At 47.1% G+C, this 25,938-nt stretch overlaps 1 protein-coding gene across 3 annotated transcripts in view; it reads left to right on the top strand.

The window, feature by feature from the left end:
* LOC147103585 (seizure 6-like protein) overlaps positions 1-25,938 on the top strand; it is a 321,234-nt gene that overhangs the window by 220,904 nt on the left and 74,392 nt on the right. For all 3 annotated transcript variants that reach the window (XM_086012034.1, XM_086012033.1, XM_086012035.1), the window contains exons 7-9: positions 12,739-12,905; positions 16,017-16,211; positions 21,150-21,288. In XM_086012034.1, coding sequence (XP_085868160.1) covers positions 12,739-12,905; positions 16,017-16,211; positions 21,150-21,288 — 501 coding nt within the window. The remainder of the gene's footprint in view (positions 1-12,738; positions 12,906-16,016; positions 16,212-21,149; positions 21,289-25,938) is intronic.

Below are 25,938 nucleotides of genomic sequence, written 5' to 3'. Positions count from 1 at the left end.
TCGCCCCCCTCCCTATCTCTGTAATTTCCTCCAGCCCCACAACCCCCTCCTGAGATATCTGCGTGCCTCTAATTCTGCCCTCTTGAGCATCCCTGATTATAATGGCTCAACCTTTGGTGGCCGTGCCTTCTGTTGCCTAGGCCCTAAGCTCTGGAATTCCCTGCCTAAACCTCTCCACCTCGCTACCTCTCTTTCCTCCTTTAAAACGCTCCTTAAAATCTACCTCTTTGACCAAGGACCTGCTCTAATTTATCCTTATGTGGCTCGGTGTCAATTTTTCTGTCTTAAAATGCTCCTGTGCAGCGCCTTGGGACGTTTTACTACGTTAAAGGCGCTATATAAATACACGTTGTTGTTGTTTCGTTAGGTGAGGTGCATCTGTGCTATAAATCCAGGCTGACAGTCCAGGACCGTGCTGAGGGAGTGCTGCACTGTCGGAGATGCCGTCTTTCAGATGAGATGTTAAACCAAGGCCCCGTCTGCTCTCTCAGGTGGACATAAAAGATCCCGTGGCACAATTTCAAAGAAGAGCAGGGGGAGTTCTCCCCGGTGTCCTGGACAATATTTATCCCTCAATCAACATCACTAAAAACAGATTATCCGGTCATTATCTCATTGCTGTTTGTGGGAGCTTGCTGTGCACAAATTGGCTGCTGCGTTTCCTACATTACAACAGTGACTCCACTTCAAAAAGCATTTCATTGGCTGTACAAGTGCTTTGGGACGTCCTGAGATCGTAAAAGGTGCGATAGAAATGCAAGTCTTTCTTGCTTTCTTAATAAATACAAAGAAAATAATTTGCATTGATATAAAAGAAAAGACTTGCATTTGTATAGTGCCTTTCACAACCTCCGGACATCCCAATGTGCCTCACAGCCAATTAAATATTTTTGAAGTGCAGTCACTGTTATAATGTAAGAAATGCTGCAGCCAATTTGCATAGACCAAACTCTCACAAACGCCAATTAAATAAATGACCAAATCATCTGTTTTAGCTGTTTGTTGAGGGGCAAATGTTGGCCAGCACACCAGGAGAACGCCCCTGCTCCTCTTCAAATAGTGATGTGAGATCTTTACGTCCACCTGAGAGAGCGGACGGGGCCTCGGTTTACCGTCTCGTCCGAAAGACGGCACCTCCGACAGTACTGCACTCCCTCAGTGCTGCACTGGAGCGTCAGCCTAGATTTTTGTGCTCAAGTCTCTGGAGTGGGGTTTAAACCCACAACCTTCTGACTCAGAGGCGAGAGTGCTGCCCACTGAGCCACGGTTGATACCTTATATGGTGCTATTCACAATCTCAGGACGTCCCAAAGTGCTTCACAACCAATGAAATACTTTTGAACTGCAGTCACTGCTGTAACGTAGGGAAGATAACGTTGAAAAGACCGTATCAAGCAGTCACATACAGCACAGTCAAAATAAAGTTCCACCTGCACTTTCCCAACAATGGGCCTTAACCCCGGCCTCTGAGTAACATTTTCATCCGCTCCAATTTCACATTATTCATTTCCCCGCACCTTGTCCTCCCTGAGTGAGATTGCTGAGTTTTGTGACTGTTTACTGCAGAGGTCCTCTAGAGCTGAGCTGAGATGAACCAAACCCTTCGACATAGAGGCCCGTGAAAATCCACAGATGCACAGGGTGAATTTCCAGGTAGGGTGGGGTCTCCCCCCGCTCCTCCAATGTAAGTTCGGCGGAAGAGCCGCCGCAACAGCGGAAAAGCAGCATAAATACCATTTGTGCCGTTTACCCAGGGTGGCAGCAGATCTCCCACCAAAGTTATGGTGGAGGCTTTGGAGAACCCCCCCGACGTAAGAAAACTATTAGGCACTTGGTCTGAGTATTAAACAAGGCTTTAATCAACTGTTTTTCAACATGGAGATCTAGTTGTGTCCTTCACTAGTTCCTGTTAAAGAATGTCCTGAGCAAGCTGGGCCCATGCCCGAGTATTTATACTCTCCCTGGACAGCGCCACCAGCAGGCCACCCGGTATCATTTCATAAGTCATTTCCACATGAATGACAAGATTCATGTCACCCCCGCCCCCCCCACCCCCCCTCATCCCCGTTCCGTAGGAATTCACCCCTGCAGTTATACGTAGAAATACTTAGAAGTGACAACATGGAAACAGGCCATTTGGCCCAACCATTCAGTGTTTACCCTCCACTGAGATGAAGAGGAATTTCTTCTCTCAGAGGGTCGTAAATCTGTGGAATTCTCTGCCCCAGAGAGCCGTGAAGGCTGGGTCATTAAATGCATTTAAGGTGGAGATAGACAGATTTTGGCAAGATAAGGGAGTGAAGGGTTATGGGGAGCGGGCGGGGAAGTGGCTTTGAGCCCAAGATCAGCCATGATCTTATTGAATGGCGGAGCAGGCTCGAGGGGCCAAGTGGCCTGTTCCTGCTCCTATTTCTTATGTTCTTATGTTCCACACGAGCAAATAATTCTGATCACAATCAGCCAGGCAGTTCCAAGAGTTATTCCGCGATCGCACCCTTCAGCGCTGGCCCCACTGTCCCCTTTGGTGTTACTTCTAAATAAAAATGTGCCGCCTTGTTAATCAGTGCAAATGATCTACATGTCACAATTAAAAATTGTCAAGCAGTATAACGGGATTAGCCTTAACTCTCTTTGTTCAGTGAGTTCTCTGATTGGTATCCGACAGTAAAGTACCAACATTGTGTTGTTGTACAGGAGAGAGTATTAAGTGTTACAGGAATTTAATATTTTGTTGATAGACTTTCTGGCCAGACCCAGAGTGGTTTGTTCCCCTGAAATCATTCTAAGTATGCAGGCAATATATTGCAGTTGAATGACTGTGAAATCATGCATATGACAAGTGGAATATTAGTCAAGGGGATATGAGTCCTTTATATTGAGGGGAATTATATGCTTCAGTGAGCTCCCCATTTCATTTAATAAAACTTCCCTTAAAACCAAGTTAAATTTCGATTTTAAACTCTGGGGGAATAAAGCTTCCCGAGAAAAATAGCTTCAAATTTTTGATCATGATTTAATTGATAGCTCATTGTATTTTTGACCTGGAAAATACAATTAATCTTTACAACAACAACAACAGTTTGCATTTATACAGCGCCTTTGACATAGTAAAGCCTCCCAAGTCGTTTAACAGGAGCGATTATCAAACAAAATTTGACACCGAGTCACGTAAGGAGATATGAGGACTGGTGACCAAAAGCTTGGTCAAAGAGGTAGGCTTTAAGGAGCGTCTTAAAGGACCAGAGAGAGGTAGGGAGGTGCAGAGGTTTAGGGAGGGAATTCCAGAGCTTAGGCTCCAGGCAGCTGAAGGCACGGCCGCCAATGGTGGAGCGAAGAAAATCGGAGATGCGCAGGAGGCCAGAACTGGAGGAGCGCAGAGATCGCGGAGGTGCCTCATAGCTGGCAGGTCCAGGGAAACTCCTGACTCCCCAGGCAGACCAGTTGTTACAGCTCCTGGACTGTAAGATAGAAAGTAACACTAAAAATATAGCAATGAAGCTACTTAAACACCAAAGATAACTTCATTGCTGCATTATTAACCTTAAACAGCTGAAATACACAGTGAAACAAATGTTTACGTAGGAATAAAGCCATTAAAATACAGGTAGACTATCCTTTATCCGAACTTCCGAAAACCAAAAACCTCTAAAAACCGAAAGTTTTTTCGTTCAGCGTAAGTCGTGCGCACGACCCCGACCCCCCGCCGACCCCCCCCCCAACAAATTTCCCAGTCTTATAAAATACCTTCTGAAATCCGAAATTTTCCGAAAACCGAAACACGGCTGGTCCCGAGGTTTTCGGATAAAGGATAGTCTACCTGTATTTTACTTGTGTTTGTCCTATTGTTCCTTTTCTCCTCCAGTCTTTTCCTTTTCCATTTTGTATTTTAGCTTTCATTTTATTATTTTTATAACTACAGGTAATATATTTGACCTTTTTTTCTACTGTTTGAAAATGTTAAACTCGTTGTCTAGGAACATGGAGCAACTTAATATAGCCCTGCAGCTAATGAAATGGCAACATCTTAAGGCCTTGGAGAGGGTGCAGAGGAGATTTATTATAAGGATACCAGCGATGAGGGACTTCAGTTTTGTGGAGAGACTGGAGAAGCTGGGGTTGTTCTCCTTAGAGCAGAGAAGGTTAAGGGAAGATTTAATAGAGGTGTTCAAAATGGCGAGGGGTTTTGATAAAGTGAATAAGAAGAAACTGTTTCCACTGGTGGGTGGGTCAGGAACCAGAGGACGCCGACTTAAGGTCAAGAACCAGAGGGGAGATGAGCAATTATTTTACGTAGCGAGTTGTTATGATCTGGAATGCGCTGCCTGAAAGTAACTTTCAAAAGGGAATTGGATAAATACTTGAGAAGGAAACCTTTGCAGGGCTGTGGGGAAGGAGCAGGGGAGTGGGACTAACTCGCTAGCTTTCAAAGAGCTGGCACAGGCACGGTGGGCTGAATGATTCTCTGACTAACGGGATTACATCCCAAATGTGACCCTGTCAATCTAATGTTTCAGGGTCAAATCCGGGAAGGACTGCTGCCAACGAATATACTGACCACATAGAGTGTCAGCTGTGGTTCAGTTGGTAGCGCCCTCGCCTCCGAGTCAGAAGGTTGTGGGTTGTGAGCACATAAAGCTAGGCTGACACTCCAGTGCAGTGCTGAGGGAGTGCCGCAGTGTCGGAGGTGCCGTCTTTCAGATGAGACGTTAAACCGAGGCCCCGTCTGCTCTCTCAGGTGGACGTAAAAGATCCCATGGCACTATTTTGAAGAAGAGCAGGGGGAGTTCTCCCCGGTGTCCTGGGCCAATATTTATCTCTCAATCAACATCACTAAAACAGATTATCTGGTCATTATCACATTGCTGTTTGTGGGAGCTTGCTGTGTGCAAATTGGCTGCCGCGTTTCCCACATTACAACAGTGACTACACTTCAAAAGTACATCATTGGCTGTAAAGCGCTTTGAGATGTCCGGTGGTCGTGAAAGGCGCTGTAGAAATGCAAGTTCTTTCTTTCTTTCTTCTTTCACATGCAGCAACTGGCTCGTGGCTCAGTGAACACTGAACCGCTGCCAGCCTCCACTTGCATAGCATTGTTAAAGATAGAAACAAGCTGCTGGTGCTTGGGAGGTTGCAGTCAATTCTCCGTGTAGTTTTTTCCTGCCCCTCTGCGCTGTGGTGTCAGACGGCATTTAAAGGGTAGGCGCACAGGAATTATCCATTGGGGCTTCGAACTACAAATGGCTTTGTAAAGTACCGCCAGCAACTATAAGGAAATGTTGCACTTTGTCAAGTGAAGCAGATGCTTGTATCGTATGAAGCAGTTGAGATCTTCATTTTGCTTCACTGTGGGTTCTCATTCATATCTCACTTACATCTTACTAGCTTGACAATACAACTTCCCGCAGCATTACACAATGGGGTCTCTTACACAGCGATCTAATACTCATACTTCTCATCACTGAACAGTTTGGGTTACAGCCAGCCGTACAGATATAAGGGGGGAAAATTCAGTTGTTTGCGCCTCCCATTAGTGCCTTAAGAGGGCGCTAATGGGGCGCAAAGTAACTAGCGCCCGGGCGCGGCGATGTTTGTGCCGCTCGCGAAATTAACTAGACATTTTGCAGCGGCGCTAAACACTACCACCACGATCTCCTGCGCCGGCAGATTGTGACGTCAGTCGAGTGCGCAACGCCCCGTTAGCGCCCCGGACCGGATATTGAGTGGCGCCCCCTGCCTTACCGCCTGCCGCTAGCAATGACAGGTTGAGGGGAGCATTATGCTGTCAGAAAGGGACTGGGGGAGCGCTATTTAAAGGCGACCGCTTCCTGCCTTTTTTTGTCGGTGACATTTTTGCACCACGCATTCTGAGAGAGAGAGAGACTTCTGGAGAGATTCAACGCTGTGTGAAGGAGTTTTGAGTACTGAGCAGCACTTTGCAGGTTTATTTTGATTTGCCCTTCCTTGCTTCGCCAGCGCTCTGAGCTAGCGCCTCGCTCCTCGGCCTTTGCGTCTTAAGACAGGTGTGAAGCGCCTGATTTAGCGCTCCAATCACCTCCAGGGGCGATAAAAGCCAAGTTTGCTGTCGGAGGCGATAATTAGCGCCAGGCGCTAAACTTTGCGCACGGCCGATAATGGCGCCCCAAACGGGGCGATACTGAATTTTTTCCCCCAAGACCCCTCCACCAACCAATCCCCCACCCCTCAGGCACACACACACATACACACACACGCACGCAAAGGTTAAAGGCAGTATCTGGAATACACCTTTGTTCAACACAATGCAGTGGAATGAGAACGGCCAACTAAATCCCCAATGAGCCTCTGATTAGACCGTTCGCTGAATCTAGTCTAGCTATTTTCCCAATATGGCTCCCATTTTGTTATTGTCGCCAACAGGAATTGTGTGACAAAATTATTCAACATTCTGCTAACTGCAGCGGGTTAAAATGGTCTCTAGTCTTCATCCTAAGTCTTTATCAAGACTTGCACATTAGGCTGGATTTTGTCAATGGAGGTGACTTGGAGGCGGGACTGCTGCTTGTCGTGTCAATGCCCCGCCTCCATCCTCGCCTGACCATTCAGAGGGATTTTCCCCTGATTGAGCTTGTTAAGCCCGCCCTGCGGGCTCAGCAGGCCAATTAGGGAAGAAGTCACTGACAGATCACGTCAATGTCAGACGTGCTATCTGTCAAGACTTCTTGAAAGAAGAAATTACAGCGTTTGACAGCTCTGTGAAGCTGTCCAACACTGACATTCTCTTGAGTTTGATTTGTTTTTGTGGTGAGGACTGAAAAAACATTGTAAATTTCAGATGTCTGATGGATCGGAGGGTCCATCAGCCATTACCTAAAATTGACAAGGTGGATGTCCGCATTTGGATGAGCACTTGAAATGCCATTGCATACAAGGCTATGGACCAAATGCTGGAAAATGGGATTAGACTGGACAGGGATGGATGGGCGGCGCAGACACGATGGGCCGAAGGGCCTCTTTCTGTGCTGTAAAACTCTATGACTCTCCCGATCCAGCGCGGCTAAAAGCTATAGCAGTAGAAAAAGGTAAGTGAACACTTTTTTAAACTTATCACTCGCCTTGCATAGTTACCACTCCACACTTGCACCCATCTCTCACCTCTACACCTTACTTCCAGGTGCCTCCGACCGCCGCAGACCTCCTCCGCGTCTCCTCCAACCCGGCAGGGTTCTCCGAGGTCGGGAAGCCTTCACCTGTGAAGGTAAAATGGCACTAATCCCTTTTTCTGCCTGTTAACTACCTGTTAACAGGCAGTTAAAAGGGTTAAAAGCATTTCCCGCCTCCAGGAGACGGGACCCAAAGCTGCACATCTTCCCGCCTCCTGGCAAAAGGGCGCGGAGGCGGGATGGGTTTGCCACCCGCCCCCAATTTCTCCGATTTTACGTGTTGTCCCGCCTCCCTGCCTGCCTCCTCGGGGCTTGGAAAATCGAGCCCTTTGACTTTCGCTGGTTGGACAAGATTGCCAATCTGAGGCTGTCTCGAGAATAGAGGCAAAACTGGACAGAGTGCAGAATGCCCAGCATTGCTGAGGGACACCCCCTGTCGGGTAATCTCAAGATGATGTGCAGAGCATCTGCCCTCTAGTCAACATCTCTACACTGTTGAAACTGGGAATCTCAATACGGGCTATACTTCCCTCTTGGTGCAAAAAGAAAAAGCCTTCATCACCTTTTTTTGTTATGTAAGGTCGCATCAACAAAATGGCAGGTGCGCACAATATTTAAACAGGCAATTTCATCTAACGTGACCTAGTTGGCAGGATTTGGCATGATACACCTGTAAGCAATGATCCTTTCACAATTCTTGAGCAGCTAATGAGCCACTCAACCAGTATATAGAAAGTAATGAATACTTTGTGAATCCACTCTGTGGAGAGCTCAATACATTTGCAAGATGGCTGAGTGCCAAGGTAGGAAAGCCTATTTCATGGACTAGGTTCGCTTTGTCCTAGTGCAATGAAGAAATAGCAGGAACTTATTAATGTGGGAGCGCACCCCTCCCAACAAGAGATGGAGACAAGATAACCAAAGATACACAACAGATCATGCGAGCCACAAGGGCCCACCATTCTTAGAGCCTGGTAGAAGGTTGAACAGAACTTGCATCAAAAGAGCACAGACGTAAGCTTGCTTTTCAATTCAGTTGACTGACACCAGGAACAGCCTGGAGTTCAATACTGACATTTGGCTTATATCTCACCCTCCTCCCTGTGTAATTCTGCAGGAGGTTCTTGTGAATGGTCTTTAACTAAGAAGCCCTTGACATAAGAAAACTACTAGGCACTTGGTCTAAGCATTAAGCAAAGCTTTAATCAACTGTTTTTCAACATGGAGATCTAATTGTGTCCTTCACTAGTTCCTGTTAAAGAATGTCCTGAGCAAGCTGGGCCCATGCCCGAGTATTTATACTCTCCCTGGACAGCGCCACCAGCAGGCCGCCCAGTATCATTTCATAAGTCATTTCCACATGAATGACAAGATTCATGTCAGTCCTAACATGCAAAAAGCTGTTCTAGTCTACTAATTTCCGTGAAACAATTTTTTTTTGTGATACACAGCAATCCTCAGAGAAACGTCAAACTTTGGATGAATAATCCATTAGCAGTTTCTACTGGTGCACACAACAACAACAACAACAGCTTGTATTTATATAGCGCCTTTAATGTAGTAAAACGTCCCAAGGTGCTGCACAGGAGTATTATAAGATGAAAAAAAATTGACACTGAGCCACATAAGGAGAAATGAGGGCGGGTGACCAAAAGCTTGGTCAAAGAGGTAGGTTTTAAGGAGCGTCTTAAAGGAGGACAGAGAGGTAGGGAGGCGGAGAGGTTTAGGCAGGGAATTCCAGAGCTTAGGGCCTAGGCAACAGAAGGCACGGCCACCAATGGTAGAGCGATTATAATCAGGGATCCTCAAGGGAGCAGAATTAGAGGAGCGCAGATATCTCGGGGGGGTGTTGTGGGGCTGGAGGAGATAGGGAGGGGCGAGACCATGGAGGGATTTGAAAACAAGATGAGATACACAGATATTCTACACCAAGATTTTACACAGAAGAAAATATGGTGCTTATTTGGGGGAAGCACATCGCTGAGCATTTCTCCTGCTGTTCCATAATGCGCTATATTGGTAGCTTTAGTTTACTGCTTGATTGTACCGGACTGGATGTTACTGAGTGGCTTACTGAACTGAAATAGTAAAGTATTCGATAAACACATAAAGAACAAAGGAAAGATCAGGATAGGGCCACTAAGGAATACACACGATAAACTCACAGGTAATGACAGTGAAATGGCAGAAATATTGAATAATTACTTTGCCTCGGTATTTACCAGGGAAACTAGCAGGGTGGGCATGGCATTAAAATCAAAAAGAATATAAATACATTTAAGAGAGAAAGGGGGGAGATAATTGATAAACTAATCAAACTTAGAGAGGATAAAACCCCTGGTCCGAATGAATTGGCTCCGCGCATATTAAAAGAAGTTAGGGAAGAGATAGCGGAGGCACGATTACATATATTAAAAATTCATCAGAAAAGGGAATAGTGCCAGAGGGTTACGGGGATAGGGTGGGATATGTGTTGGTGTAGGGGTTACGGGGATCGGGTGGGATATGTGTCGGTGCAGGCTCGATGGGCCGAAATGGCCTCTATCTGCACTGTGGGGTCTCTGTGATTCTGTGTGATTCTGTGACTGGCGGACAACTGATGTGATTCCTATATTTAAAAAGGGAGCTAGAACAAGCCCAGGGAATTATAGACCAATTCGCTTAATGTCAGAGGTAGGAAAGATAATGGAATCCTTAATCAAAGATGTAATAGAAAAAAATCTAGAAACTGAAAATATAATAAAGAATAGTTAGCACGGATTCCAAAAGGGAAGGACATGCTTGACCAACTTTATTGAATTGTTTGAAGAAGGAACAGAAAGGGTAGATAAGGGTAATGTAGTAGACATAATGGGGGGAATTTGAACCTAAAAAAAAACAGGTGCGTTTGGAGCGTGTGGGGAAGTTAAATTGTTAAAAATGGGATTTCCGAACTGATCCCGCCTCCAAACCGCCTGACGTAAGAAAACTACTAAGCACTTGGTCTAAGCGTTAAACAAAGCTTTAATCAACTGTTTTACAGCATGGAGGTCTAGTTGTGTCCTTCACTAGTTCCTGTTAAGAATGTCCTGCGCAAGCTGGGCCCGTGCCCGAGTATTTATACTCTCCCTGGACAGCGCCACCCGTAGGCCACTCAGTATTATTTCATAAGTCTTTCTTTCATGAATGACTGATTCATGTCACCGCCCACTTCCGGTTTTAGTGGAGGTGGGACGGGGGCGGGCAGCCAACCCGCTCCCAGGGGGCGGAATGTCAATTTAAATATCGTAATGAGGATGGAAGCCTCTTTTTTTAACCTCCATTCTGTGTTTAACTGAATGTGGACGGGTTTCTCACAATTCATGAAGCTCGGCAGTTAAAGCGAGGCAGGGACTGCTGGATCCAGGAGGTAAGTGGCTTTATACCAATCTCCTGGATCCAGGGACCCTGCCTAACCCATCCCCCATGATCAGAGACCCCCTCACGAGGCCTCTGATCACCTCCCTAGGCCTCCGCCCCCGCCCTCCTGGACCTCCCCCGCACAACAACGATGCTGAGGCCAGCCATGATTTTCTCTCCCTCCCCCCCACCCCCCACTTCGATCGTTGGCTGAAGCCACCCATCCTTTTAACGGCACAGCCTGAACCCCGATCGCTGGCCGACCGACCCCCCCCGATCATCTGCCCGGCCCCCGATCCCCGATCTATTTAACGGCCCGGCCCTCACACAAACCCTCCTTCCCTCCTCTGTCCAGTCGAAGGCCTACCCAGCCAACCTCTCACTCTGGCTGGCAGTGGGCGGTAATCCGAGGCCTCACATGCAAATCAGGCCCTGCCGTTAAAGTCGGCAGTGCCTGTGGGAAGCCTGGCCTCCCGGGTTTCCCGCCCGCCTCGGAGACTCCCGTCCCCAACCCGCCTTCCTCCACAAAATTCCGGCCAAAATATTTGGATTTCCAAATAAGGTACCACATAGTAGACTCATGACTAAGGTCAGAACATGTGGAGTCAGCGGGCAAGTAGCAGAATGGATAGCAAGCTGGCTACAAAACAGAAAACAGAGAGTAGGGGTTAAAGGTAGTTACTCAGTTTGGCAAAGGGTGGGAAGTGGTGTTCCACAAGGACTGGTGCTGGGACAAGTGTGTTCACCATGTACATAAATGATTTGGACTCAGGAATCGGAAGAACAATTTCAAAATTTGCGGATGCCACCAAATCGGGAGATGCAGTTAATACAGAGGAGTACTGTGAACAGTTCTAGTCTCCATATTATAAAAAGGATATAGAGGCACTGGAAAAGGTGCAAAAAAAAAATTACTAGAATGATACCAGATCTGAGAGGTTATACCTATAAGGAGAGATTGAACAGGCTTGGACTCGTTTCTCTAGAAAAGAGAAGACTGAGGGGTGACCTGATAGAGGTCTTCAAGATTATGAATGGGTTTGATAGGGCAGAGAAGATGGCCGTGATTTTTCCTCTCCATGCGGCTTGGGGGCGGGACAGCTGCCTTCCGGGTTCCAATCCTGCCTACAACGACGTCTGACGCACAGATGCGATTTTGCGTCAATTGGCCTTGTTAAGCCCGCCCTGCGGGCTTGCCGGCCAATTAAGAGAAAGCCAGTGTCAGATGACGTCAGTTGATGATGCGTCATCTGCCGGTTTTCTTAAAGGGGCCAGGCACAATTTCTTTTGTCTCCAGTGACTCCCTCCTTAGGCTAGAACAGATGGCAGCTACAGGTGAGGTTACAGAAGCGATCTGTCACTGGTGAGAGAGGTTCTCCCAATGAGGTGGGACTAGACAGCCAATTCAAAACTTGTTACCTACAGAAAAGTCTAAATACATTAAAAATGATTTTCCCAGCATTTTCTTACCTCTGAAATTCACCAGTGCACCACTGGATCCTTCACACCACTTCAGCAGCTGTCATCAATGCAGAAACATTACAGCACAGTCACAACACGCCACACTTACCTGGCGTGGTGTCCGGACATCGGGGAAGCCCACAGTAGACCTGTCAAAATTGCAAAAAGCCTCTTAACTGCCTGTTAACAACCAGTTAACAAGCAGTTAAGTGCCTATAATCTTCTTCCCACCGCTAGGTGTCGGGCCCATGCGCAAATTGGGGGACCCGACACCTGGGAAGATTGATTGTAGGCGGGTTGACAGCGGGTTTCCGACCCACTGTCAATCTTTGCAATTTTCCGGATGTCCCGCCTCCAAACCCACCCCCTGAGCGCCGGCAAAATTCCCCCCCCGAAGCTTCCACTTGCGTGGGAGACCAGAACTAGGGGTCATAAATATAATAGTCACTAATAAATCCAATCGGGAATTCAGGAGAAACTTCTTTGTCCAGAGAGTGGTTAGAATGTGGAACTCGCTATCACAAGGGAGTGGTTGAGACGAATAGTACAGATACATTCAAGGGGAGGTTCGATAAGTACATGAGAGAGAAAGGAATAGAGGGTTATGTTGATGGGGGTGAGATGAAGAGGGGTGGGAGGAGGCTGGTGTGGAGCATAAACACCGGCACAGACCTGTTGGGCCGAATGGCCTGTTTCTGTGCTGTAAATACTTTGTACGTAACTTTGTAACTTTTATTCTATTTTCTCCTTTATTGATTAGGCTGATCATCCGCAGTGGAGAGAGTGCCTCCTCATCCGCTATATATGATTCGTCAAAGAATGAGTACTTCCCACTGGAAGGTTTGATCAGCAATGGGCACTTTGTCCGGATTGAATTCACCTCTGATGGAATGAAGACGGCGGGCGGGTTCAACATTCGATATGAAGGTACGGATAACCTTTTCATTTCAAATCTTACACTCATGCAATAGGGAAGGAGTCCAGGAAATGGGCAGAATGTTTTTTTCCCCTCCATTCATTGCAACTGGGGAGAGGGTGGGGGGGGGAGGGGTGCAGGAGTGGGAGTTCTACCCAGTTCTATAGTACAAGGGACATGGGGAGAAAAATTGGGTTGTTTTGCACCTCACGTCTGCGCCGCGCACCGCCGGCGATGACGTTATCGCCGTGCGCGGTGCCCCGCTTGCGCCCCAGCCACAAACTTCCCTTGTGCCCCCTGACCTATTGCCAGATGACACGTGCAACAGGATCGGGGGGCATTTTTGCAGCGGCAGTGGCGGCGCTACTTAAAGGCCAGGTGCCGGGCGGCCATTTTTATTTTGGCCGACTGCCAGCACCTGCCCCCTTTTCGCTTTTGTATGCGGGTTTGCCGGCCGCGATCGTTCCAACAGGGCCCCGGTGCGCGCAGCGCTAGGCTCCTCCCCTTTAATCGGGGGAGGAGGTCTGCAATGACGCGGCACTGCGTGGCGCTGTTTCATGTAGCGCCGTGAAATTCAGTAGTAGTGCCCCAAGCAGGAGGTGGAGTGCTTTCCAATAGCTGCATGTATGGCGGAGGGGCACTAACTTTTTCGAGGCGCTAAAATTAACGGCGTTGGGCCCCAAAATGGCCGCCGCCCAATTTTTCCCCCAGGGATTCAAACCCAGCCCAGGGATGAGAGTGTGAGAATACCCTAGATGAGATCCTGAGGCAAACCATAGAAAATGAAAGTGACTGTGAGAATTGATTTTCAGTGGGATCAAGATTGGCCCTTTAATCTTCTGTTACAAAGGAAATTTAAACAGCTTTTAGGTGAAAAAATAAAATTGCGCCATAAATTGTACAAACAAAGCACTGTGGTTCATTTCAAGAGGGATAGAGTTGAAAAGCAGGGAAGTTATGCTAAACTTGTACAGAACCTTGGTTAGACTACATGTAGAGTACAGCGCACAGTTCTGGTCTCCATACTACAAAAAGATTATAGAAGCATTGGAGAAGGTGCAAAAAAAAAGATTGCCAAGAGTGATACCAGAACTGAGAGGTTGTAAGGATCAGGAAAGACTGAACAGGCTGGTGCGCCTTTCTCTAGAAGAGAGATGGCTGAAGGGTGAACTAATAGAGGTCTTTAAAATTATGAAGGGGTTTGATCGGGTAGACGTGGAGAAGATGTTTCTACTTGCGGGCGAGACCAGAACAAGGGGCCATAAATATAAGAGAGCCACTAAAAAATCCAAAGAAGAAGTCAGGAGGAACTTCTTTACTTAGAGAGCGGTTACAATGTGGTACATGCTACCACATGGAGTAATTGAGGCGAATGGCATAGATGCATATAAAGGGAAGCTAGATAAGTACATGAGGGAGGAAGGAATAGAGGGATATGCGGTGAGATGAAGAGGTGTGAGCGAAGGCTCGTGTGGAGCATAAACACCAGTATCGACCGGTGGGCCGAATGGACTGTTTCTGTGCTGTTAATTCTATGTAATCTTTCAATGGGTGTTGAAAAGATAATAGGGCAGATTTTGCCAGTTAACACTCTCAGCATAGAGCTCCTGTTCATTTTAATGGAGAGAACACTGTGTGGTCATCAATTGGGCGCGTTGACCAGCGTGCCTGTTACAAAGCTCTACGCTGGGCAGCACCGTATTGCAATTTCACAATCTGCGCTCCTGACAGATGGGGCTCCTCGCTAGAAGCACGCATTGGGAACGTCAGCCCTTACATAGTTAGATAAAATACAAAGAGAAAATGCTGGAAATACACAGCAGCTCCCGAAAAAAGAAAAGACAGGGTAATGTAAACTCTTCGACAGATAAGCGAGCCCCTATAGAGGGCTGACTGAAACAATAAAAAACAAAGGAAAGTCGAAACTGAAGAGTCAGCTATGGCTTTAAAAAGAGACTTGCATTTCTACAGCGCCTTTCACGACCCCAGGACGTCCCAAAGCGCTTTACAGCCAATGAAGTACTTTTGAAGTATAGTCACTGTTGTAATGTAGGAAACGCGGCAGCCAATTTGACTGGATCATTTGTGTTAGTGATGTTGATTGAGGGATAAATATTGGCCAGGACTCCCCTGTTCTTCTTCGAAATAGTGCCGTGGGATCTTTTACATCCACCTGAGAGAGCAGACGGGGCCTCAGTTTAACGTCTCATCCGAAAGACGGCACCTCCGACAGTGCAGCGCTCCCACAGCACTGCACTGGAGTGTCAGCCTGGATTTTGTATTCAAGTCCCTGGAGTGGGATTTGAACCCACAACCTCCTGACTCAGAAGCGAGAGTGCTACCCATTGAGTTACAGTTGACACCGTTTACAGTCATGAAGAAGTAGTAAATGGGTCGACCAGCCTGCGAACCGGTACCTCTCGTCAGATGCTGACGGACCTGCTGTGTGTTTCTAGCATTCTCTCAGGTGGCCTGGTTAATGTTTATCCCTCAACCCATCATCACTAAAAAAACAGATTATCTGGCCATTACCACATTGCTGTTTGTGGGAGCTTGCTGTGCCCAAATTGGCTGCTGCGTTTCCTACATTACAACAGTGACTACACTTCAAAAATACTTCATTGGCTGAAAAGCGCTTTGGGCCGTCCTGCGGTCGTGAAAGGCGCTATAGAAATCAAGTTCTTTTTTTCCTTTTCTCTGTTTTTATTTCAGATTCTCAGTACAGGAAACTCTTTTTTATCCGGCACCGACGGGACCGGCGTGGTGCCGGTTTATCAAAAAGTCCGGATTACAGAGAGGTATAGTTAAAAGGTACGAGAGCTCCGTACACAGCAACAAATCCAGGCTTCCCTGTTGCTTAGCAACAGGTGCAAGAAGCCCGGCCACAGACTAAGCGTCCCTGTTGCTTAGCAACAAGTGCAGGAACCCTTGATTACACAGCCAAGAAACGGCCACTAATATGAAGAAAAACTTACCTGAACCTACTCCTGAATTTTGCCAGTTAACCGAGATTTCCGGTTGTTTGGGTGCCGGTAAATCGAGAGTTTCCTGTATTTGTAGCTTTCTTTATATATACATAAATTCTTTCAACATCAAGTAAGACATCTCTTGCTTCTCCTCAGCCTTTGAGCGCGGACACTGCTTCGAGCCGTACATGCAGAACGGGAATTTCACAGCAACCAATCCTGCCTACAGTGTAGGGGCAGTGGTGGAGTTCACGTGTGACCCCGGTTACACTATGGAACATGGCTCGTCTGTTATTGAGTGCATCGACATCAGGGAGCCGTACTGGAATGAAACTGAACCACTTTGCAGAGGTGAATAAAATATTTGTGTGCAGTGATGTGATGAAGAATGTAACATGGTTTAAAGAAATATTTCATGTGCACATTAGCAAAACAGTGGGGGTGGGGGGGAGGGGAGTGGGGATCTGGAATTGTGTTACTATAATCCCCAGTGATGGTTCTTTTATAGGCCCCTCATGCAATTTTAAAAAATTGTTTTTTTCTTCTTTATTTCTTCACGGCTGCCCGTGTCCTAACTCACACCAAGTCCCGTTCACCCATCACCCCTGTGCTCGCTGACCTACATTGGCTCCCGGGTCATCAACGCCTCAATTTCAAAATTCTCATTCTTGTTTTCAAATCCCTCCATGGCCTCGCCCCTCCCTATCTCTGTAATCTCCTTCAGCCCCACAGCCCCCCGAGATATCTGCACTCCTCTAATTCTGGCCTCTCGAGCATCCCTGATTATAATCGCTCAACCATTGGTGGCCATGCCTTCTGTTGCCTAGGCCCTAAGCTCTGGAATTCCCTGCCTAAACCTCTCTGCCTCTCTACCTCTCTTTCTTCCTTTAAGACACTCCTTAAAACCCACCTCGTCACCTGCCCTAATTTCCCCTGATGTGGCTCAGTGTCAAATTTTTATCTTGTAATACTCCTGTGCAGCGCCTTGGGACGTTTTACTATAAGAACATAAGAACATAAGAAATAGGAGCAGGAGTAGGCCAATCGGCCCCTCGAGCCTGCTCCACCATTCAATAAGATCATGGCTGATCTGATCCTAACCTCAAGTCTTCTATCACTCTGCATCCACCCGAACCCATGTGATCTCCCGGGAGAGGCGAAAAACCAGATAAAGACCCAATGGCCAATTTGGGAGAAAAAAATCTGGGAAATTCCTCTCCGACCCATCTAGGCGATCGAAATTCTTCCAGGAGATCACGCTGTCCCTATATTTTCTACAGTACTTACCTTCTGTAAAGGCGATCTCCACCCCAGCCAGGAACAGGAATAAAACCATCTCCTGAAATCTAACAGAATTAGAACACAGTAGGAGCAGAACAAGGCTACACGGCCCCTGGGCCCGCTCCACTACCCACAGGGCCATGACCATTCCGAACCCAGACTCATGTCCAATTTCCTGCCCGCTCCCCGTAACCCTTTATTCCCTTTACTTCTGGGAAACTATCTATTTCTGTTTTAAATTTATTTAATGATGTAGCTTCCACAGCTTTCTGGGGCAGCAAATTCCACAAACCTACCACCCTCTGAGTGAAGAAGTTTCTCCTCATCTCAGTTTTGAATGAGCAGCCCCTTATTTTAAGATTATGCCCCCTAGTTCTAGTTTCACCCATCATTGGGAACATCCTCACCGCATCCACCCGATCAAGCCCCTTCACAATCTTATATGTTTCAATAAGATCGCCTCTCATTCTTCTGAACTCCAATGAGTAGAGTCCCAATCTACTCAACCTCTCCTCATATGACCACCCCCTCATCCCCGGGATTAACCGAGTGAACCTTCTTTGTACTGACTCGAGAGCAAGTATGTCTTTTCTTAAGTATGGACACCAAAACTGTATGCAGTATTCCAGGTGCGGCCTCACCAATACCTTGTACAACTGCAGCAATACCTCCCTGTTTTTATATTCCAACCCCCTAGCAATAAAAGCCAACATTCCATTGGCCTTCTTGATCACTTGCTGCACCTGCATACTAACTTTTTGAGTTTCGTGCACCAGGACCCCCAGATCCCTTTGTACTACAGTACTTTCCAGTTTCTTGCCATTAAGATAATAACTTGCTCTATGATTTTTCCTGCCAAAGTGCATAACTTCACACTTTCCAGTATTGTATTCCATCTGCCAAATCTTTGCCCACTTACTTAGCCTGTCTATGTCCCTTTGCAGGTTTTTTATGTCCTCCTCACTCACTACTTTCCGTCCCATCTTTGTATCATCTGCAAACTTTGATATGTTACACTCGGTCCCCTCCTCCAAATCGTTAATATAGATTGTAAAGAGTTGGGGACCCAGCACTGACCCCTGCGGAACACCACTAGTTACTGGTTGCCAATCTGAGAACGAACCATTTATCCCAACTCTCTGCTTTCTGTTAGAGAGCCAATCCTCCACCCATGCCAGAATATTACCCCCAATCCCGTGATTTTTTATCTTGAGCAATAATCTTTTGTGTGGCACCTTGTCAAATGCCTTTTGGAAGTCTAAATACACTACGTCCACTGGTTCCCCTTTATCCACCCTGTATGTTACTTCCTCAAAAAACTCAAGCAAATTTGTTAAACATGACTTCCCCTTCATGAAACCATGCTGAGTTTGCCCTATTAAATTGTGTTTATCCAAATGTCCCGTTACTGTCTCCTTAATAATGGACTCTAACATTTTACCAACCACAGATGTTAGGCTAACAGGTCTATAGTTTCCAGCCTTCTGCCTACTACCCTTTTTAAATAAGGGTGTTACATTAGCAGTTTTCCAATCTGCCGGGACCTTTGCTGAGTCCAGTGAGTTTTGGAAAATTATTACCAATGCATCCACAATCCCTACCGCTACTTCCCTCAAGACCCTGGGATGCAAGCCATCAGGTCCAGGGGATTTATCCGCCTTGAGTCCCATTATTTTACCAAGTACCACTTCCTTAGTGATTTTAATTGTATTTAGTTCCTCCCCCCCTAGAGCCCCCTGTTTGTCCAGTGTTGGGATATTCTTAGTGTCCTCTACTGTAAAGACTGATACAAAATAATTGTTCAGTGTTTTTGCCATCTCCATGTTTCCCACCATTAATTTCCCAGTCTCATCCTCTAAGGGACCAACATTTACTTTAGCCACCCTTTTTCTTTTTATATAACTATAGAAACTTTTACTGTCTGTTTTTATATTTTTTGCTAATTTACTTTCATAATCTATCTTCCCTTTCTTAATCAATCTTTTTGTTATTTTTTGCTGTCTTTTAAAGACTTCCCAATCTTCCATCCTCCCACTAGATTTGGCTACCTTATATGCCCTTGTTTTTAGTCGGATACTATCCTTAATTACTTTACTTAGCCACGGATGGCTATCTTTTCTTTTACACCCTTTTTTCCTCAGTGGAATATATTTTTTTTGGAAGTTGTAAAATAACTCCTTAAATGTACACCACCGTCTTACCCTTTAATCTATTTTCCCAGTCCACTCTCATTAATTCCGCTCTCATACCTTCATAGTCTCCTTTATTCAAGCTCAGCACGCTTGTTTGAGATCCAACCTTCTCACCCTCTAATTGAATATGGAACTCAACCATGTTATGGTCACTCATTCCAAGGGGATCCTTTACTAGGACATTTTTAATTAATCCTGTCTCATTACACAGGACCAAATCTAAGGTTGCTTGCCCCCCGGTCGGTTCAGTTACATACTGCTCAAGAAACCCATCCCTAATACACTCAATGAACTCTTCCTCAAGGCTGCTCTGCCCAATTTGATTTGTCCAGTTAATATGATAATTAAAATCCCCCATAATTATAGCTGTTCCCTTATTACAAGCCTCAACTATTTCCTGATTAATACTCCGTCCAACAGAGTTGCAACTGTTCGGAGGCCTATAGACTACACCCACTAGTGTTTTTTTCCCCTTATTATTCCTTACCTCCACCCAAACTGTTTCACTATCGTGCTCCTTTGACCCAATATCATTTCTCTGTATTATAGTGATTCCTTCCTTTATTAACATAGCCACCCCACCTCCTCTCCCTTCCTGCCTGTCCTTCCTGATTGTTAAATAACCTGGTATGTTTAATTCCCAGTCATGGTCACCCTGCAGCCATGTTTCTGTAATGGCCACAAGATCATACCCATATGTCATTATTTGTGCCGTTAACTCATTCATTTTGTTACGAATGCTACGTGCATTCAGATAAAGAACTTTCAAATATGTTTTGTAACACTTAGTTCCTGTTTTTTCCCTTTTTAGTACTTTACTTTTTACTCCATACCTTCTGTCCCTTCCTATGTTAAAGGCGCTACATAAATACACGTTGTTGTTCATATAGTTCAATTATTTCTTTTAGTTAAATAATAGTAATACCAGGTCAGGCAGCATCTGTGGAGAGAGAAACAGAGTTAACGGCCGCGATTTTACCATCGGCGGTGGGTTGGAGTCGGGTTTGATCGGGACTCGCAGACCCGACACTTTGCAAAGTTGCGTGGGGGTGGGATTTTCACTCCTGACCCACCTCCAAACCCACCCTCTGAACGCCAGCAAAATCACGGCCAACGTTTCGGGTCGATGACCTGACTTCAGATAGGGAGCAACTTATGAAGAAAGGTTGAGCAGGTTGGGCCGATACTCATTGGAGTTTAGAAGAGTGAGAGGGGATCTTACTGAAACATATAAGATTCTGAAGGGGCTCGACAGGGTAGGTGCAGGGAGGATGTTTCCCCTAATGAGGGAATCTAGAACTAGGGGGCATAGTTTCAGAATAAGGGGTCGCCCATTTAAGACAGAGATGAGGGGGAATTTCTTCTCTCAGAGGGTCGTGAATCTTTGGAATTCTCTTCCCCAGAGAGCTGTGGAGGCCGGGTCATTGCATATATTCAAGGTAGAGATTGACAGATATTTGAACAATAAGGGAGTGAAGGGTTATGGGGAGCGGGCAGGGAAATGGAGCTGAGCCCAAGGTCAGATCAGCCATGATCTCATTAAATGGCGGAGCAGGCTCGAGGGACCAAATGGCCGACTCCTGCTCCTATTTCTTATGTTCTAACTGTTTCCATTGGCAGGAGGGTTGGTATAGAGAGGACACAGATTTAAGTATTTCTGAAGTGTACTCACCTGTTGTAATGTAGGGGAATCCTGCGAATTGGGTAAACCAGTCCACGGGCACGGATTAAGCACCAAAACCCTGTCAACAGTTATTGAGTGGACGTGTGCCTTCAGTTTTATGTTGCCGTTTCACTCTCCTCTGCCTTATTTTAGCACTGTGCGGTGGGGAGCTGTCCGCCCAGGCAGGGGTTATCCTCTCACCAAACTGGCCCGAACCGTATGATGAAGGAGAGGACTGCATCTGGAGAATTCACGTCGGGGAGGACAAGCGAGTGTTCCTCGATGTTCAACTGTGAGTATTTTATGGCAGTGCGCTCATTTACATCATTGAGAGAGGCAATGTGAAGGGACAAGTCCCAGAGTGCAGGACATCACCAAGCATTCACAAGGATGAGGGGTTGTGACGGAGTAGGTTGGGGAGAAACTGTTCCCACTGGCAGGAGGCGTCGGTAACCAGAGGACGCAGATTTAAGATAATTGGTAAGAAATCCGGGGGAGGGGAAATGAGAACATTTGATCTGGAATGTGCTGCCTGACAGGGTAGTGAAAACAGATTCAATAGTAACTGACGTAAGAAAACTACTAGGCACTTGGCCTAAGCGTTAAACAAGGCTTTAATCAACTGTTTTTCAACATGGAGATCTAGTTGTGTCCTTCACTAGTTCCTGTTAAAGAATGTCCTGAGCAAGCTGGGCCCGTGCCCGAGTATTTATACTCTCCCTGGACAGTGCCACCAGCAGGCCACCCAGTATTACTTCATAAGTCATTTCCACATGAATGACAAGATTCATGTCAGTAACTTTCAAAAAGTGAATTGGATATATACTTGAGATGGAGAAACTTGCAGGGCTGTGGGGAAGGAGCAGAGGGGAGTGGGACTAGTTGGACAGCTCTATCAACGAGATGGCACAGGCACGACGGGCCGAATGGTCTCCTTCTGTGCTGTATGATTCCCTGACTGACAGGATTACATCATAAATCTGACCCTGTCAATCTTACTTTTTCAGGGTCAAATCCAGGAAGGGTTGCTGCCAGCGAATATACTGACCACAGGCAGCAACTAGCTCATGGCTCACATTGTGGCTTGCATCGCATTGTTAAAGATAGAAACAAGCTGCCGGTGCTTGGGAGGTTGCAGTCAATTCTCCTGTTAGCTCTCTCTTGCCCATTCTGCGCCATGTTGTCAGACGGCATTTAAAGGGTAGGTGCACAGGAATGATCCATTCTATGATTAAAAGCGATCCTGACCTAGGAATTGGATCTCGCCCGGACTGGGGCCTGACCCGGTGTCAACACGCCTAAAGAGGCTGGTGGCTGGACCACGCAACCTCGAGCGCCGGCCTCAGTTGGCCCCCGGAGGCAGCGGGCCAGTTGGGCGGGGGGGGTGGAGGGGGCTGTGAGATCAGCTGGTTGGGACGTCGGCTGAGGGCTTAAGGTGAGTCCAAGAATATGGGGGGGAGGTAAATCGGGAGGAGGTGGGAGGAGGCGGCGAGCGTGAGCCAGGCAGCGTCAGGCATGTTTCAATGTGGAGTTGGAGGAACACTCCTGCTCCTCCTGGCCCCACCTCCAGGTGCGAAGGGTGAGAATTTTAGATGGCGCACCGAGGGCCGATGTAGGTCAGGGGTCAGGGGTGATGGGTGAACGGGGGGGGCTTGGTGCGAGTTGGGATATGAGCAGCAGGGCTTTGGATGAGAGGGTGCAAGGTGAGAGGCTGTCCAGGAGAGCATTGGAACAGTCCCGTGAGGCGCCTCGGGAGCCCGTCCTAGGTTAAAGGCGCTCTGTGAATGCAAGCTGCTGGTGTTTGTTTGGTTGCAGAGAAAAGCAAATGGAACCATTCCGCCCAGGCCTCACTATGAACTGGTGCTCGGCGTGATCCCTGCTGCTTATTAATTGATGTGAAAGCTAATGAAAAGTGGTAGATCGATCCGCCCTGGCTTCCTGTTGAACTGAGTATTCAGTGAAACGCAACACAGGCCAGTTATCAGAAGCACAGCAAATTTGACTTGACATCTAACAGTGAAACGCCTCACTTAATAAATTGCAAGGGAACATGCACACCTGAGGGAGAAATAGAATTTTGCCACAATTTAGTCTCAACTCCCAGGCGCTGTTAATATCAGGAATTAAAAGCAATACACTGCAGATACTGGGAATAAAAACCTGAAACAGGTCAATCAGTGCACAGTGAGGAAGACAACCGACATTTTGGGTACATGCCCTTCATCAGAACCAACAAAAAAAGAGACAAACAGGTCCCAATAACAGAATCGGAAAAAGGGGGATATATATTCAATCTCCCGTGGTGATGTACACGGTGGGTGGGGGGGGGTGGTGGCGGGGTTTGGATTTTGACTTTTGGTTGGCCGCCCATTCTGGCGGTGAAGAGGCCCCAGTCATTTTTAATGCTCCGGCCTCATTTGAGTTCGCCAGGCGAGCTGCATGGCGCCAAACAGGCATCCCATAGAATGACTACAGCACAGAAGCAGGTCCATGGTGCCTGTGCCGGCTCTTTGAAGGAGCTATCCAATTAGTCCCGCTCGCCTGCTCTTTCCCCACAGACCCTGCGATATTTTTCCCCTGTTCAAGCACTCGTCCAATTCCGCTTTTTGGAAGTTACTGTTGAATCTGCCTCTGCCACCCTTTCAGGCAGCGCAGTCCCGACCACAACACCTCGCCGCGTTTAATAAAAACACAGCACGGGCCAATTGCAGACGCACCCCGCCGGTTTAAAAAACTGTAAATCAGATAGGAGCTTGTGCCAACGAGGTAAGTTACAGAGAGAGGGGGGTTGGGGCAAGGGTGGGGTCCCGGATAGGGAGGGGTGCCGTGGTAAGTGTGCGGCTGTACAACTACTAACCTGGCACCGGCACTGTGCCCTGACTGTGCTATTAGTGCCCCATATGCTGTAAGATCCTTCATTAGTGTCCCCTTTAATCAGAGTGCAGTGTGAAAGAAAAAAAAGACTTGCATTTCCATAGCCCCTTTCACGGCCACCAGATGTCCCAAAGCGCCTTACAGCTAATGAAGTACTTTTTGAAGTGTAGTCACTGTTGTAATGTAGGAAACACAGCAGCCAATTTGCGCACAGCAAGCTCCCACAAACAGCAATGTGATAATGACCAGATAATCTGTTTTTTAGTGGTGCTGATTGAGGGATAAACATTGGCCAGGACACCAGGGAGAACTCCCCCTGCTCTTCTTCGGAATAGTGCCATGGGATCTTTTACGTCCACCTGAGAGAGCAGACGGGGCCTTGGTTTAACATCTCATCCGAAAGACAGCACCTCCGACAGTGCAGCATTCCCTCAGCACTGCACTGGAGTGTCAGCCGAGATTTTTGTGCTCAAGTGTCTGGAGTGGGACTTGAACCCACAACCTTCTGACTCAGAGGCGAGAGTGCCACGGCTGACACTGAAGGTTTCGCTGTGCAGCTCTTCATTTTAGAGGGTAGAGGGTGTAATGGTGCCCAAGGTGCCCAGGGAAGAACAGGGAGCGTGGCCAGTGTGCTACATTACTTGTGCCGATTAGATCATTCAGCATCTTGTGGCACTGGTCGTCATTTCCTGGGAGAGGTTTCTGAAATCAGCTGAAATTGGGCATTCTTCTTTATAAATCACTGGTTAGGCCTCAGCTGTTTTTAACATTTTGGGCTGGATTTTCATTGAGGAGGCATGTAGGAGGCGGGACTACAACTTTCGGGGTTGTAGTCCCGCCTCCATCGAGTTCCAGCCAACCCATGCGATTTTCACTTAATTGACCTTGTTGAGACCGCCCAGCGGGCTCAGCAGGCCAATTAAGGACCACCCAGCAACAGGTGACGTCACAGATTGACATTTCATCTGTCAAAAGCTTTTGACAGATGAAATATCAGCGTTTGACAGCTGTTTGAAACCGTCAAACACTGACAACCTGTACTTCAAGTTAATTCCTTCCTCTCAGGCTGATTTAGAGACCTCTCCAGAACAGAAAGCTGAATGCTGCAACTTTTGACAGCTCGCGGCCATTCTGCTTTCTGTGCCGGTGAGATGAGGGACTCCTGAGACCTGAAGGAAGGAAGGCTGTAAAGGTAAGTAAATGTAAGTAAAACTTCTTTAAACACTTTACACACACCAAACACACTTACCTCTGCACTCATACACCCATCACTCACCTGAACACCGGATATCTCGAACCCTCCAAGTCCTTCAGCCCGAAGGTCCGCCTCGCTAACTTGGCGTGGTTTGGAGCCGTCGGGAATCCCACACTTCAGCTGTGAAAATAGGGATTTGGCTAAAAACTGCCTGTTAACAGGCAATTAATTGGCACTAATCCCCTTCCTGCCTCGGGGAGGTGGGTCCCAGCACAGGTCGGGTACCCGCCTCCTTTGAAACTGGCATGGAGGCGGGTTGGGGGCGGGATGGGTTCGTGACCCCCGATTTCGAGATTTTAACCCCCACACGCCTCCAATCCCGCCTCCACGGTCCAATGAAAATTTTGCCCTTTAACTTCCCACCCGACCCAAACCCACCCCTTTTTTGGGGGTTAAAATGACCCCCATAGAGTACAAACATGAGGAAGTTATGCTAAACCTTTGTAAATCACTGGTTAGGCCTCAGCTGGTGTATTGTGTCCAATTCTGGGCACCATACTTTAGGAAGGATGTCAAGGCCTTAGAGAGAGTGCAGAGGAGATTTACCAGAATGGTACCAGGGATGAGGGACTTCAGTTATGTGGCGAGACTGGAGAAACTGGGGTTGTTCTCCTTAGAGCAGAGAAGGTTAAGGGGAGATTTGATCGAGGTGTTCAAAATCATGAAGGGTTTTGATAGAGTAAATAAGGAGAAACTGCTTCCAGTGACAGAAGGGTCGGTAACCAGAGGACACAGACTTAAGGTGATTGGCAAAAGAGGTTAAATGAGGAGAACATTTTTATGCAGTGAGTTGTTATGATCTGCAATGCACTG

Source organism: Somniosus microcephalus, chromosome 19 (assembly GCF_052327205.1).
Source record: "Somniosus microcephalus isolate GS21.2 chromosome 19, FLI_Smic_1.0, whole genome shotgun sequence".
Lineage (NCBI taxonomy): Eukaryota > Metazoa > Chordata > Chondrichthyes > Squaliformes > Somniosidae > Somniosus > Somniosus microcephalus.
Note: the sequence above shows the minus strand (reverse complement) of the source record. Positions and strands in the feature narration are given on the sequence as shown.